Raw genomic sequence first — 17,109 nt, forward strand, 5'->3', positions numbered from 1 at the left:
TTCTCTAAGACCTCATCTGTACACCATATTGTGTGATCACCTCCTTCAGGTGCCCAGTTCTCTGAGACCTCGTCTGTACACCCTATTGTGTGATCACCTCCTTCAGGTGCCCAGTTCTCTGAGACCTCGTCTGTACACCCTATTGTGTGATCACCTCCCCAGGTCAGGTCGCCATCAGTGACCCTCCACACCCTCCTCCACCTGCTCCCCTGCAATCACGACACTGTCGTCCATGCTCATGAGTTCCTTTGTCCTTTCTGGCTCTCTTCCCCCCCCTCCCTCACCCAAACCCCCTCCTGACAGCTGTCAGCCTGCTCTCTATCTGTAAGTCTGTTTCTGTTTTGCTTGTTAGTTCATTTTGTTCATTAGATTCCACATGTAAGTAAAATCTATGGTACTTGTCTTTCTCTGACTGATTTATTTCACTTAGCATAATAATCTGCAGATCCATCCATGCTGTCACAAAAGGTAAGATTTCCTTTCTTTTATTTATTTACTATTTATTTATTTATTTCTTTATCTGAGTTGGAAACCTGGAGGCAGTCAGACAGACTCCCACATGCGCCCAACCGGGATCCACCCGGCATGCCCACCAGGGGGCGATGCTCTGCTGCAACCAGAGGCATTCTAGCACCTGAGGCAGAGGCCATGGAGCCATCCTCAGCGCCTGAGCCAACTTTGCTTCAATGGAGCCTTGGCTGTGGAAGGGGAAGAGAGAGACAGAGAGGAAGGAGAGGGGGAGGGGTGGAGAAGCAGATGGGCGCTTCTCCTGTGTGCCCTGGCCGGGAATCGAACCTGGGACTCCTGCACGCCAGGCCAACGCTCTACCACTGAGCCAACCAGGCAAGGCCTCCTTTATTTTTATTCATTGTTTAAATGCACCACAGCTTTTTTATCCACTCATCTACTGATGGGCAAAGGAGGCAAGAACATACAATGGGGTAAAGATAGTCTGTTCAGTAAATGATGTTGGAAAATTGGATGAATACCTGCATAAAATGAAACAAAACCACCTTCCTAAACCACATACAAGAATAAATTCAAAATGAATTAAAGACTTAAATGTTAGACATGAAATTATAAAAATCCTAGAAGAAAACATAGGCAGTAAAATCTCAGACATTTCTCACAGCAATATTTTTTCAGGCAGGGGAAACTAGAGACAATAAGCAAATGGGACTACATCAAACTAAAAAGTAGTTGCACAGCAGAGGAAACCATCTACAAAATGAAAAGACAGCCTGACCAGGTGGTGGCGCAGTGGATAGAGTGTTGGACTGGAATGCAGAGGACCCAGGTTTGAGACCCCGAGATCGCCAGCTTGATCGTGGACTCATCTGGCTTGAGCAAAAAAAAAAAAAAAAAGCTCACCAGCTTGGACCCAAGGTCAATGGCTCGAGCAGGGGGTTACTCAGTCAGCTGAAGGTCCACAGTCAAGGCACATATGAGAAAGCAATCAATGAACAACTAAGGTGTCGCAACGAAAAACTGATGATTGATGTTTCTCATCTCTCTCCGTTCCTGTCTGTCCCTATCTATCCTTCTCTCTGACTCTCTCTCTGTCTCTGAAAATAAAATAAAAAGACAACCCACTGAATGGGAGAAAATTATTCCCTGACACATCTAATAAGGGGTAATATCCAAAATTAATAAGGAACTTATAAAAATTCAATACCACAAAAAAATAATCCAATTTAAAAATGGGCAATGGAGCTGACTAAACACTTTTCTAAAGAGGGCATACGGATGGCTAATAGACATAGGAAAAGATGTTTAATATCACTAATCATCAGAGAAATGCAAATTAAAACCACAGTGAGATATCACCTCACACCAGTCAGAATGGCTGCCATCAATAAGTCAACAAACAGCCACATTGGTGAGATCTGTGGAGAAAAGAGGAAAGGGAACCCTTGTCACTGTTGATGGGCATGCAGACTGGTGCAGCCACTGTGGGAAGCAGTGTGGAGTCACCTCAAAAATTCAGAGTGGAACTGCCTTATGACCCAGCGATCCCACTCTGGGAACATATCCTAAGAACCCAGAAACGCTAACTTGAAAGAATATATTATATATGCCCCTATGTTCATTACAGCGTATTTACAATAGCCACGATCTGGAAAATGCTCCGTGTTGACTCTGACAAGACATTCTGATGTGAGTGACACTTGGAGCCGGTTAGGATGGAAACTGGTGGTGTTAGGTTTCCCTTTGCCCGGGGCATCACGCCCACCTTGCTCCTGAGGTGTCCGCACCTCAGCGGCCCAGTCTCCATTAAACAAGACGGAGGTTCTGCCCTGCAGGTGCGTGCAGGTGACTGTGACCTTGTGTGCAGGTGACTGTGACCTGGGGCATCTCAGCAGCCCAGTCTCCATTAAACAAGACAGAGGTTCTGCCCTGCAGGTGCGTGCAGGTGACTGTGACCTCGGGCACCTCAGCGGCCCAGTCTCCATTAAACAAGACGGAGGTTCTGCCCTGCAGGTGCGTGCAGGTGACTGTGACCTTGTGTGCAGGTGACTGTGACCTCAGGCACCTCAGCGGTCCAGTATCCATTAAACAAGACGGAGGTTCTGCCCTGCAGGTGCTGCAGGTGACTCTGACCTCGGGCCTCTGTTGTCCAGTTTTATCTCCTTTGGAAGGAGAAAAAAGAAATATTCACAGAGAACTGCCCACAATAATGCAGTGCACCCATTATTTTAAGTCAGTGATTTTAAAACTGTGCTTATTAGTATGTTTGTGTATCTGAGTGTGTACTGAGTGGCTCTCTGCCTTCTGCCTGAGTCAGTCGGCAAAGCACCGCTTTGTTCTGTATTATGTACCGACTTCTGACTTTTCATGTAAACACTTCCATGTGAATAGAGTGCTGGAGCCAGAAATGTTCGAAAACTGTTTTAACTAGTTCCAGTTATATTCTTGGACAAAGCCAGACCATCAGAGAATTTTTACCTTCATAATAGAAATATTTTGTTTGAACTGACTTTTGTATTATCCCTGGGGTACACATTAATCAAATTCGCATTGTTTAGTGGTAGAAATGTTGCTGTTGACACGGTCCCTGTGGAATACTGTGTCCCCTTTTGAAAACACGTAGGAGACGTTTATTGCTGGTCCCAGTTCTAGGAAAAGTTGTGCTTCTCCTAAGTATATATTTTTTTTGTCATTTTGTTTGATTTTTATCCTATTGTGCAACCTTTCGTGGTTTCTTTTCTCTTTGCTTACCCAGCACATCTCAGAATCGAACTTCCCGCCGCTCTGGGTTACGCACCACCCTCGTTCCTGTGTTTCCAGCCCCCGTTTCCCGGCCCAGGGTTTGTTTTTCACACGGGAGCCGTCAGCCTCATCTTACCACCTTATTCTCGGCTTCCGTCTTTATCTGACAGCACTGGATGCTATATTAAAATAGAACATACATCCCAGCAAAATCACATAAATTAATACAGTATTATCAGCTGTTATTCTTGTGATTGGCTTTAAATTTTACAGATTTATATTTCTATTCCTTATAATAAAGATGTTGATACCAGATAGAAAGAAACAGTGACGACAGCTTGTTACCATTCTGTGGGGGTGGGGTGTTGAGGCAACAGGGTTTAGAAGTTAAAACACTCACGCCGCACATTTTTCCATGCTCTGTGTTGCGGTGGTGATCTTTCTCACATGCTGGAATATTTCTAATAAATCATAGGTACTCACTGGCCATGCAAATACCTGACAGTTACTTAAGAATTAGCTGGTACAATTTAGGCGAATAAATCACTTTTCTGCCTCTTTTTGCCTTGTACTGACCTGCTGCACTAATCCCATTACTATTTGTTATGTCACAGAGCAATTTAGAAGGTGTTTGTTTTGAGGAAAGGAGAAAGAAACAAACCTTCCTTGATGGTCATTGTAAAAATGCGGTAATCCAAACAACAGAAACCTCTCATGCACTTTCTATGATTATATATGCATAAATTCTAAATAACATACTGCCTACTTAAGATCAACCTCATATTTAAATAACATAATCTAGTCATTAATTTAATGTCAAGGAAGAAGCTATAAGGTTTTCAGTTCATTTTGTGATATCTTACAGACTCAAGGGTATCTACACTGCTCACAAAAATGAGGGGATATTTTATCGCTTCATATTCATCCTGAAAAATGCCCTGATTTTTGTGAGCAGTGTATTTTCTCTGCTTGTATAATCGGATAGGCTGAAAAACAGCAGGTGCTGATGACATGGCAGAGGGAGCAATTGTATTGTTTTACGTAAACATCATTTTAAAGTTTCGACCACTTAGCAACAATGAGCTTTCTATTAAGGGGGTGGTCTCCAGGCTCGGTTGTCTGGCTGCCTTTGTTCTGAGAGTGCGGGGACAGCTCAGGGGCGTCCTGACAGGGCTGGTTGGCAGCAGTGCTGTTCCTGTTACCAGTTGCTGTGTAATTTGGAAGGAACAGAGGATTGTTTGAGGATCCTGCGCTTCATTGAAGTCGGCTTGTTCTCGCTCCCTGTTTTCTGTCTGCCTTGTCTGCCCTGGTGTGCAGGAGGCAGGAGTGTTGTGATCATCACAAACGGTGTGATGAGTGGGGAAGGCGTGGCAATGAATACTGATAGTCCGTTTATAATGTGCCCCTCTGTTCTAAGCACTTTAAGCAACTGACTCATTTAATCTTTTCAAAAACTGTAGAAGGTAAATGTATGTTTTCCATATAAAATGAAAACCCAGCACACAGACGTGAAACGTCTCGTCCAAGAACAGGCTAGTAACTGGTAGAACTATATAATTCTGCGAGGTTGGACCCAGCCGAGCGCTGCGACATCTGTACTTGTAATCACAGCGCCATATTCTTGTTTTTTTGTCAAGCCTTTTCCTATCCTTAGCCTGTTGTAGCTCAGTGAAGTTGGGGTTGATGACAACATCCTGTGTATTATTCATATGTCTTTTTCTTACAGCTTTTCAGTAACAAATAGGAAAAACTGTGCAGGTAGTAGAGGTTACCAAAGCAAAGCAGTTCGGTCTCAGTTTCATCATTAGGACAAACTGGTCCCCCTGCAGTCACAGGTCGATTATAACTTCTGCAGGAAACGCCAGCTTTGTATCCCAGCGCTGCCAGAGGTCCGCTCAGTGGTGCGCCAGGAGAAAATTAGTATCGTCTTCCTTACTGATCGTGAGAATGTTGTTTCCAATCATTTTCGTTATATGTTAACAGGTCATAAAAATCAGAAACATGTTCTGAGGCCTGAATCTCTTGAAGGGACAGAGGAAGAGGATCCTGTCACAGCCCTGGAGTGGGACCCACTGTCCACTGATTATCTCCTCGTGGCTAATTTACACTGTGGAATTCGGCTGGTAGACTCCGAATCACTCTCTTGCATAACAACGTTTAATTCTCCCAGTGTGGCGGCCTCTGTGCGGTGTCTGGCCTGGGTCCCCAGTGCCCCTGGGATGTTTATAACGGGAGGTAAGCGTCCCCTGTTCCCCAGTGCTTTAAATGTGTGTGTGCTGTTTCATTCCATCAGGCAGGCAGATTCTACTCTTTTATTGGCTAATTCTATGTAAGACATCACTGTTGCAAATGTTATCATGTATTATAGTAAATGCCTAGTTTACTGCTATTTTTACTGCACATCATTAACATAATGTCAGATAAAATGAAGCAAAGGCCTATTGTCCGGGTTTCTGGTAATAAATTGGAGTCCATTTGCCTGGACCTGTGCACGTCTGCGTTTGTGTGTGCGCGCTGGGGCAGAGCGCGCAAGGGCGGAGCGCGCGGGGCGGAGCTGATCTCCAGGCAGGGCAGGAGGAGAGCGAAAGCACTTCCTGGAGAAGCAGCTCATCCGGCCGGAGGCCTGCTCACCACACTGGCCGTTTTACTGTCAGTGGGTACTTGGGCCTCAGCAGACCCAGAACTTACCACCATGGGTTGAAAGGACTCTTCCTTCATGGTCCCCTGATCCAAAGAGAATCAGCAGAGCCGAGAAGCGGTGGGGACTGGGAAGATTCTGTAATAGGAAACAGTGAGGAGAAATTCAGTGACTGTGTGTACTATTTGCTTAGGTTCCGAAAGAGAGGTCTCTAATGTGAGGGTCACGTCAGCTACTGTATACACACTGTCCGTATCTGCTCAGTGTAAAATAAAAGACAGAGTCTTTATCTTCTCAACACTTTTAAAGACATTCTTTGCAGTATAAATTACAATAGCTAAGATCTCAAAGTAGCCCAAATGTCCATCAGTAGATGAGTGGATAAAAAAAGCTGTGGTGCATTTACACAAGGGAATACTACACAGCCATACAAAAAAGGAAATGTAACCTTTTGTGACAACATGGATGGACCTGGAGAGCATTACGCTAAGTGGAACAAGCTCGTCAGAGAAACAAGGACCATGTAATTTCACTCATATGTGGAATCCAATGAACAAAACACACAGAATAGAAACAGACTCTAGATATGGAGACCAGACCGACAGGCGTCGGCGCGGAGGGGTTGGGGGCTGGGGGAACGGTGACGGGGTTGAGCGGCAGTTTGGTGGCTGCAGAACAGCCGCAGAGATGCGGACTGCAGCACAGAGTATAGCGGGGTATGTCGCGATAACTGGGTATGGGGCCGGGTGGGTGCTCGGGGCGGCGGGGGGGAGGGGCCACTCTGTGAGGTGCCTGGTTTTCCGGCCAGCTTGCTGCACATCCGAAACCAGTGTGGTATGGTGTTGCATGTAAACTGTAGTTGGGGGAAAAAAACGAGAAATTCTTTACTACTTCAAGCATGTACATTACAAATGGAAGATTCGTCTCTATCTTAATTGCCTTTAATTTCACAGGGTAAAATTAATGATAGACATAGGACATTTTTATATAACTACTATTATTATTGAGATAAAATTCACATACCATAAAACTCAGCATTTTGAAGCACACAGTTTAGCGGTCTCTGTAGTCACAGTTTTACAATCTTGACTACTGTCTAGTTCCAGAATGTTTGACCATCCCCTCAGTAAACGCTGTCTGTGCCCACTGCCGTCACCTTCCGTCACCCCACTGCAGGGCCTCTGGGTACACGTGTGTGTGTGTGTTAGCTGCTAATCTGCTGTCCGTCTCTGTGGGTGTGGACGTTCCCTAGGCAAGAAGTAACTCAGTCTGCGGTCTTTTATCTCTGGCTTCTCTGATTTAGCATCAGATTTTTAAGGTTCACCCATGTTGTTGGATGTCTATATAATTCATTCCTTTTAATCCATTGCATGGATATGCCCGATTTTGCTTATCTGTTTATCAGTTGATAGACATTTAGCTTTCTTCTGCTTTTGTTGCTATTAAGGACAATGCTGCTATGAACATTTATTTGTGTGCAGGTTTTCCTACGGACGTGTTTCTCATTCTGGTGGGTGTCTTTGTAGGAGTGCAGTTGCTGGGCTGTATGGTGACTTTATGTTTAATTATTTGGGGACCTGTTGGGTTGTTTTCTGAAGTAGCTTGTAAAGGGAGATGCTTTGGAAGGCAGGGGGCTTGCTCACTGGTCTCCGGGTTTGCTGGGCATCCTGTTTGGCTGCAGTTTAGCAGGGGAGCAGCTTGAGAACACAGCCAACAAGGAGGACAGTTTAGCATCGGGTGGGAGGTCCCAGGGGTGGCTCTCCTGGGGCCCCGTGTCAGCGGGCTGCTGCTCGTGATCACACTGTCCTAACGATCCTTGTGGACGAAGGTGCTATGCGCGGCAGATTCTTACCCTCGGAAAGGATTTCGAACAGAAATAATAGTCAAACATGCCAAAGATGTAAAGGTGAAGATCACTGTGGCTGTCTCTTTTACTCTCTCACAGTATGTCCAGTCTTACTGTTCGAAGAATGGCAGTTAGTAGCTCAAAGTCTTGCAAGTTCAAGCTTTTTATTACTTTTATGTCTGGGCATTTTATATTTCACTAAAATTTGTTAACATAATGCTTTTTTTCCTGACTAGATTCCCAAGTAGGTGTTTTACGCATTTGGAATGTTTCAAGAACAACACCTATTGATCATTTTAAATTGAAGACAACAGGATTTCAGTGCTTGCATGTACTGAATTCTCCTCCAAGAAAAAAGTGTATGTAAAAGTATTATCAGAGTTTAATATGTTAAAATATAGTTGCTGCTTTCAAATAAAATGACTACTATAATGATATATACATATCAAATACCATAGGCTACTGAAAATCAAATTAAAAAACAAATACGTGTGCTAAGGGAGCCGTGAAAGCCATACAAGTTAAGCTTCTCTTTAGAGTCCTAATACTTTTTTTCTTAAGTGAGAAGCGGGGAAGCAGAGAGACAGACTCCTGCGCACAACTTGACCAGAATCCACACGGCAAGCCCCCCTACCGGGCGATGCCCTGCCCATCTGGGACCATTGCTCTGTTGCTCAGCAACCAAGCTGTTTTAGCACCTGAGGCGAGGCCATAGGGCCATCCTTAACACAGCAGCCAACTTGTTCCAACCAAGCCATGACTGTGGGAGAGGAAGGGGGGAGAGGGGTGGAGAAGCAGATGGCTGCCTCTCTTGTGTGCCCTGACTGGGAACTGAACCTGGGACTTCCGCACACTGCGCTGATGCTCTACCACTGAGCCAACTGGCCAGGGCCTCCCAGTACTTCTAAATCCTGGAAACTCGAGGTTCTAAAGACATTAGGACTGGAGAAGTAATATTCTGGAGATTAATATATTCTTTATGTTCTCTGAAATTTTGTTTGTTTGTTTCTTTAGTTGCCATGAACATTCATAGCATGTGATCACTGAAATGTCACCAGTTCTCTTCCTTCACATTTTTTTCACATTACAAAAGCAGTCCATGCCTATTAGAGAAAAACCATAAAATATAAAGCACATACTGATCTTGTCATTTTTGAGTAATTCAGCTCAGATAATCTATTGTTAGATATCTAGTACTTTACCTCAATTTTTTAATATAACAGAAAGTATGGAATAAGAAAAATTATGTGGAAATGAAGGTTTTAAAATAAAGACATACCGGCCCTGGTGGTTGGCTCAGTGGTAGAGCATCGACCCGGCATGTGGAAGTCCCGGGTTCTGTTCCCAGTCAGAGCACACAGGAGAAGCTGCCATCTGTTTCTCCTCCCCTCTCTCTGTCTCTCTCTGTATCTCTCTCTCTCTCTCTCTCTATTTCCTTCCCTCAGCCATGGCTTGATTGGTTCGAGCACATTGGCCCTGAGGTGCTGAGGTTGACTCCGTGGAGCCTCTGCCTCAGGTGCTAAAAATTGCTCAGTTATAAGCATGGCCCCAGATGGGGGTTGCTGGTGGATCTCGGTCGGCACATGTGGGAGTCTGGCTCTCTATCTTGCCCCCACCCCGGCACTTAAATTTACAAAAATAACTAAATGAAATAAAGACATACCAAATTCTAAAAAAAAAACAAACCCAGTGAATTACAGCTAGCTCCATAAGGGGATCCAAAACACCCATAATGTCAATAAACAAATAAAATATTAGAAAAACAAGTCATGGATCATATTGTGAACAAAATTTCAATGACTTAACTGTCCTTTCTTTTATATTTTTCCAATCATCACCTTATCTTTTTTTTCAACTTTATTTATTCATTTTTAAAAGGAGGGAGAGAGAAGCAGGGGAGGAGCAGGAAGCATCAACTCCTATATGTGCCTTGACCAGACAAGCCCAGGGATTTGAACCAGCGACCTCAGTGGTCCAGGTCGACATTTTTTCCACTGCGCCACCACAGGCCAGGCATCAGCTGTCTCTTTTTTTTATTAATTTCATTCTGGTATGACTTCCAGTCATTTTCAGGTTCTGAGAAATGAGTATTATCCAAATGAATACAATAAGGAAGACTTTATTGTATTTGAATAAAAAAAGGGATATACTAAAAAAAAAGATTACATGGGAAATATTTATCTATATTTCAGTATGTAATTAATGTAGATTGATCTGATTAGTTATACTACTTCTATCATTATTTTAAATTATGTTTACAGCCCTGGCCGGTTGGCTCAGTGGTAGAGCGTCGGCCTGGCGTGCAAGGGGTCCCGGGTTCGATTCCCGGCCAGGGCACACAGGAGAAGTGCCCATCTGCTTCTCCACCCCTCCCCCTCTCCTTCCTCTCTGTCTCTCTCTTCCCCTCCCGCAGCCAAGGCTCCATTGGAGCAAAGATGGCCCGGGTGCTGGGGATGGCTCCTTGGCCTCTGCCTCAGGCACTGGAGTGGCTCTGGTCGCAACAGAGTGATGCCCCGGAGGGGCAGAGCATCGCCCCCTGGTGGGCAGAGCGTCGCCCCCTGGTGGGCGTGCCGGGTGGATCCCGGTTGGGCGTATGTGGGAGTTTGTCTGACTGTCTCTCCCCGTTTCCAGCTTCGGAAAAATACAAAAAATAAATAAATAAATAAATAAAAAATAAATTATGTTTACAGAAGAACATTCACGTCCTAAGGAAAAACTTCTTGAAAGAAGACACAGTATGAGATAAAGATTATATAGAAAAGTTACGAAGCGTGGGGACACTTAGGGATTTGAAAGTTGGAGCAATGGAAGCCCATGAACAGTAACAGTAAACCTGAGGAGGAATAGAAAATGAGGTGCAGGTGTATATCAGCCAGTTATGGTTCTTAACTTGGGTGCTAAAGGAAAGTGGATTACAGAATCTCAAAAATATTTTCATTGGTTTAGCAAGTAGTAGAAGGAAGTTATGTACTTTACAAGAAGAAATTCACATGCATGTGTGTTTGTGTTTGTAGAGGTGGAAGTAAACTAATATATCAAGATTTTGAAAGAAGATTCTGATTTAAAAATAATTGTTCTGTGCTTTAATTTATGGAGAGATAAGAAACCAAATATTCACAACATATACTGTGTTTCCTCACACACTGATTTTTACCCATTTACTTCACCCTGCACTTTTATATACCTCTTTTCAAAATAAAATCCAATTTTGTGTATATGGATATACATATATATGGGGTGGGACAAAAGTAGATTTACAGTTGTGAGTACATGAAACACAGAGTTGATTCTTGTGTTATTATGCATTGTATCATTTTCCATTCGAATAACTGTAAACCTACTTTTGCTCCACCCTGTATTTCAGCAGAGCCGTGAGCAGTCCTGTGGCAGAAAATGCGATTATTACCTATGGTGTGCTGATACGAACTCTGGGGAAAAGAAGACAGTAGAGGGTTTTTATAAATTAAGCCTTGTGGTACCATTCTGGCATGTGGGAAACTGTTGGCATAGATGTTTACTGACTGGTTTTTTTCCCGTTCAGTTTCCGTCCAGCCTTCAACCAAAAATCACTACACGTCCTCCACGAGCGAGGCGGTCCCACCGCCCACGCTGACGCAGAGCCAGGCCTTCTCCCTGCCCCCGGGGCACGCCGTGTGCTGCTTCCTGGACGGTGGCGTCGGGCTGTATGACATGGGAGCCAGGAAGTGGGATTTCCTTAGGGACATGGTACGTGTTTGCCAGCACTTACTCTGTGAAGCTTCAGATGTTTACTTTTACTTACATAGTAATATTAAATTTTATTTTCATAAAGAATCATGTGCTAGGACTTTATTTTGGTTGGCCAAAACATTTTAGAAAAATGTATGGAATGATACAAAACTCTTAAAATCCTTTAAATTTTAAACATTAGACTGTTATAAATATTCATGTCTAGGACATCGTGATCAATCTGCATGGTAGGGAGTGTTCCCATTTTCGTGAGGACCATGTTAACCCTTTGTGTAGTACTGGAAAGTTACATTCCGGTACTCTGTTTGGGAAGCAAGATGAGAAATAAAATACCTTCTTAGGAGGAAGGACAAGTCCCTCTCTGCCAGGTACTCCCAGATTGTTGTTCTCTGCAAGTGAACAAGGTTGGATTATTTTTACAATTTATTTCTATTATGGAACCACCACAATTCTGTGATTCTATCAGCTTCTGTTCTTGTGGCCATTAAGCCTCAATATGCAATAGAAAAATACAAGCTTACTGAGGATTCACATTTCTGTTTGGTTTTGTTCTTGCTTTTTCTCCATTACCTAAAACAGTACCTGGCACAGAGCAAGAGGTGACTACCTTCTGTTGACCGACTGACTGAATACATGTAGTAATGTATATTGTGTTGTGATTAACATTTCTCATCATCATCCTCCTTAATTTTCTCTAATTTAGATTTTATAAAATTCTACCATTTTTTTATAGGTTTGAATTATTCTAATCTAGACCTTTAAAAAAATGTTTAATGGTAATTGTTTTTCCATGGAAAACCTTATAAAAGCATCTAGAGCTACAGCTAACCTTGTAGAAAAACAGAAATGATCAACAATACTATCATTTCAGGGCTAATTTGATTTTGTCCTTAAATAAACATAGTGAGCATTAGCAAAAATATTTTTAACAATGTATAGCTTAGTTATTTAAAAATATTCCTTTTGCAGATATATATTTTTTAATTTTATTTTTATTTTATTTATTCATTCTAGAAAGGAGAGAGAGAGGAGAGAAAGAGAGAGATAGAAGGGGGGAGGAGCAGGAAGCATCAACTCCCATATGTGCCTTGACCAGGCAAGCCCAGGGTTTTGATCCGGCGACCTCAGCATTTCCAGGTCGACACTTTATCCACTGCGCCACCACAGGTCAGGCAGCAGATATTTTTTAGATTATTTAATTTTCCCTCCCTGTGAACTTGTCTTTCCATTTAAATGTGTTCCCTGTGTGAGAAATCTTCTCTATATTTCAAGTTACCACTTACTTTAAAAAGAATTATGAAACAAAAGAAAAATATGAGAAAATAAGGGTATTAAAATTTATATTAGTGAAGAAGTGCAATATAAGTTCAATAGAGTTTCTGTTGAGCGCATGTTCTCATATTAAAATGTGCTTTATTTTAAAAACTATGTAAAATTTCTAATTCAATAAAAACTTAAACATTCCTTTTTTTGTGTGACAGAGACAGAGAGAGGGACAGTTAGGGTCAGATAGACTGGAAGGGAGAGAGCTGAGAAGCATCAATTCTTTGTTGCAGCACTTCAGTTGTTCATTGATTGATTTCTCTTATGTGCCTTGACTGGGGGAGGGGGGCTACCACAGAGTGAGTGTCCCCTTGCTTAAGCCAGCGACCTTTGACTCAAGCCAGCAACCTTGGACTTCAAGTCAGCAACCTTTGGGCTCAAGCCAGTGACCATGGGGTCATGTCTATATTCCCATGCTCAAGCCAGCGACCCCATGCTCAAGCTGGTGAGCCCATGCTCAAGCTGGCAACCTGGAGTTTCCAACCTGGGTCCTAGTCTGACACTATATCCACTGCACTACTGCCTGATCAGGCAAGATATTCCTTGATTAAAAATTATTTCACTAGCTCTTCTCACTTTAAAATCATCTGCCAGTCGGAATAGACGTTGAGATTTTTCCTTAAATTTTTTCTCATCCTTAACACAGACCCAAATTTGAGATGACTAGAAATGTTACCAGTAGAAATATATGACCCTGATGTTGTGTGCTTAGAGCATCCACAAAGATCCGAGTTACACGGGATCAGAAAAGCCCTGTTCAGATACTTTATTAGAAGGTGTGCTTCCATGTGAGTGTCTGCTTGATGAAAATGAAGGCAAATGCCTCAAAATTTTTCCTTCATCCCTACATTCCTCCTGATAAGAAAGCAAAGAAGAAATCCTCACAATCTAGTTCTTGCTATGTGATTTTTCAAATTTCAAACATAAACTATGAAGCATAACCATGAACTAAAGTAGAAAAAAGCACACACAGGGTGTCCCTGCTGTGGGTTTCTAACATGGGTGCTGGGACCGGAACAGGTCCCTGGTGAGCTGCAGCGGAACCAGCCACTCCTCCCACTGGCTAACCCGGGAGCTCCTCCCACTGGCTAACCCGGGAGCTCCTCCCACTGGCTAACCCGGGAGCTCCTCCCACTGGCTAACCCGGGAGCTCCTCCCACTGGCTAACCCCGGGAGCTCCTCCCACTGGCTAACCCGGGAGCTCCTCCCACTGGCTAACCCGGGAGCTCCTCCCACTGGCTAACCCCGGAGATTGTCCTTGCCTTTCCTTGTAGGTTCCTAACATGGGTGCGGGACCGGAACAGGCCCCTGGTGAGCTGCAGTGGAACCAGCCGCTCCTCCCACTGGCTAACCCGGGAGCTCCTCCTACTGGCTAACCCCGGGAGCTCCTCCCACTGGCTAACCCAGGAGCTCCTCCCACTGGCTAACCCGGGAGCTCCTCCCACTGGCTAACCCGGGAGATTGCCTTTCACTGGAGGGAGCCGCGCAGCCTGTGCCTGGTTTCCTGGGGGCTGTGCTGTCCGGGGTCCCTGGGGGTACATGAGTTTAAAGGGCTCCCTCTCTACTGCGAGGCAGGCGTTGGGGACAGAGAGCCCTGTGCCTGTGTCGGTTCCCCAGGTCCCCGCAGGGGCGGTTTCTGCTCCTGGGAGTAGGAGTGTCAGCACCCATCCCCTGCGTCGGGGTGGCGATGAATGGTACTTCCTCTGAATTCCACCAGACTTCCCCACAGGCAGGCAGTATTCAGCCTTCACTTGGCTTAAATATGGCTGTGCCCCCCACTTCACAGTTTGTGGGGTGTTTGGGATCCAAGTCACCATGTAATGGGACCTAGTAACGTGAGTTCCAAAGAATCAATTGACTAGAAATTTTTGGAACAAGATACATTAAAAATCAAGACCACGCCTGATCAGGTGGTGGCACAGTGGATAGAACGTCGGACTGGGACGCAGAGGACCCAGGTTTGAGACCCCGAGGTCGCCAGCTTGAGCACAGGCTCATCTGGTTTGAGCAAAAGCTCACCAGCTTGGACCCAAGGTCGCTGGCTCCAGCAAGGGGTTACTCAGTCTGCTGAAGGCCTACGGTCAAGGCACATATGAGAAAGCAATCAATGAACAACTAAGGTGTCGCAATGCACAATGAAAAACTAATGGCTGATGCTTCTCATCTCTCTCCATTCCTGTCTGTCTGTCCCTGTTTATCCCTCTCTCTCTCTCTCTCTGAAAAAAAAAAATCAAGACAACGCTGACTCTTCTTTCTGTTAAAATGGTGAAGTCCTTTAGGAGTGTATCATTGCTATAAAGAAAAAGCATATTTGCATTAAGAGACTTTTAGTTTCAGTTTTTCTTGGTCTTTGATTATACTGCCAAAATGACTTAGTAACTATGGATTAACAGTTGATTGCTTTATAAATTCTAGCACGGCATTCTGCATATGATAATCAGAAAAAGATATGGGCTGAAGTTGCAAGTTAGACTTTGGAACATTTTTGTATTTAGTGGCTGATCTAAGGAACTGAGCTGGAATAAAACCTAGGTCTGTGCGGACTGGTACGGTAGCAGCAGCACAGAGGTCACTCGCCAGCAGCAGTGGCCCATCCAGACTCTGTGCTTTTGCATGCCCTCTATCTCTGCATTCATATTTAGAAACCATAATGCATGGTTCAACTTGATTATGCATTATGATGGGTTGCTTATTAATAACACGGATTTTCCTCAGTCGTTATGACTTCCTGTGCTGCCTTCCTAGGGACACGTGGAAACTATCTTTGACTGCAAATTCAAACCCAATGATCCCAATCTCTTGGCAACAGCGTCCTTTGATGGCACTATAAAAGTCTGGGACATAAACACGATGACAGCAGTGTACACTTCCCCGGGGAACGAGGGGGTCATTTATTCCCTGTCATGGGCTCCAGGTAAGATGTACTTTATTGAAATCAGGAATACAATTAAATGACTTTCCAAAATTCCATTTTCATCTGAATTATCTTCTTTCTCTCAATGCCATTTTATTCCAAATGCTTGTCGAAGCAAATCAGTAAAGACGTATCTGCTAGTCCCGTTTGGGGTGGGTTGCAGCATAGGTTCTGCATAGACACTTTGATTTCTGGGCCTTGTGATACGACCTAATTATATAGAAAAACCACAGTAAATCAGGATGACTGAGACCCATCTAATTTCAGCAGCATTTGTATCGATATGCCTTTAACTATATAACACATTTTACCTGGAAGAAGTTTTCCTTAAACTTTTCATGTGAACCAAATACATGAAAATTCAAAATTGATTTTTGAAAAATTAAAATACGTGCCTTTCCCCGATCCAGCTGGTCTGTAAATATGAGTGGTTCTGTGTCATCACAGGTCACATGTGCCCATGTGATTAATTCTGTGTCGATCCCATCTTTGTGATGTTGAAGAGTGCTCTGCCGAAGGGTCTTTGCTTCGGTCTCAGGAAGATGCTGCTATCTGTACATTTCCCTTACAGAACGGGGGCTGGTCTGTGGAAGCTCGGATACTTCTCCCAAAATAGTATTTCCCTGTGCTAAATATACATAATTGTGCACACCGAAATGAATGTTACTTTATAAAGTATGCAGAAGATTTTAATTATTTGACCCATTAGTAATATATTAATTTAAAACCCGCACATAATCAGGATATAGATTTTTGTTGGTTTATAATTTTGCTGACGTCATGCACAGAGATTTTTAACCTGAAGTGCATGGGCTCCAAGGATGTAAGTTGTCCTCCGAGAATCTGGGAACCTCATGGAACGTTGTGAATGATTTCCAAAGTAGCTGTATACGTGCCTGCTTGTGGCAAAGATCATCATGGGCACCAGGTTTCCGAGCGGTCAGCGAGGCAGGAAGGCTGAGGACCAGCCACGCTGCTGTGCAGCCCTCGTCTCCTCCTCTGAAGAGACCTGGAAAAGGGCTCTATACCCACCTCTTCAAGACAGCAATTATTCCTTTGAGCAAAGCATACTGAGCGCCACTGTGGCTGTGAAGCTAATTGAAAAGGATGTAACTTCACTACTGAAGAAGCGAGGCCCCGGAAGAACTGAACTTTGTCTTACCTCTCCCTTCTTCACCCCCCCCCCCATTTTACTCTTGGATTGCCGTGGCCAATGTTTGTGAAAGAGGGTCTGAGGTCAGCAGGGTGGGGTGACTGACCCAGGATTCTGTGGCGGAATCGGGGTGCAAACAGCTGTCCGTGTGGCTTGTGAGCCAGTGCTCTCAGCCGTGACTCTGAATCTTCACAGCAGATCTCCCTCGCTAGCCTGTAGGAACTGGACCAGCCGGCCAGACTCGGGCCCAGGCAGCCTGAGCTGGGCACTGTCCTCCTATGACCTGTCCATAGTCT

The 17,109-nt window shown here is 44.1% G+C and overlaps 1 protein-coding gene across 8 annotated transcripts in view; it reads left to right on the forward strand.

Moving 5' to 3' along the window:
• WDR17 (WD repeat domain 17) overlaps positions 1-17,109 on the forward strand; it is a 93,341-nt gene that overhangs the window by 30,276 nt on the left and 45,956 nt on the right. For all 8 annotated transcript variants that reach the window (XM_066380104.1, XM_066380107.1, XM_066380103.1 and 5 more), the window contains 4 exons: positions 5,194-5,445; positions 7,931-8,053; positions 11,236-11,420; positions 15,492-15,660. In XM_066380104.1, coding sequence (XP_066236201.1) covers positions 5,194-5,445; positions 7,931-8,053; positions 11,236-11,420; positions 15,492-15,660 — 729 coding nt within the window. The remainder of the gene's footprint in view (positions 1-5,193; positions 5,446-7,930; positions 8,054-11,235; positions 11,421-15,491; positions 15,661-17,109) is intronic.

The sequence above is a fragment of the Saccopteryx leptura genome, chromosome 4, assembly GCF_036850995.1.
Source record: "Saccopteryx leptura isolate mSacLep1 chromosome 4, mSacLep1_pri_phased_curated, whole genome shotgun sequence".
Classification (NCBI taxonomy): domain Eukaryota; kingdom Metazoa; phylum Chordata; class Mammalia; order Chiroptera; family Emballonuridae; genus Saccopteryx; species Saccopteryx leptura.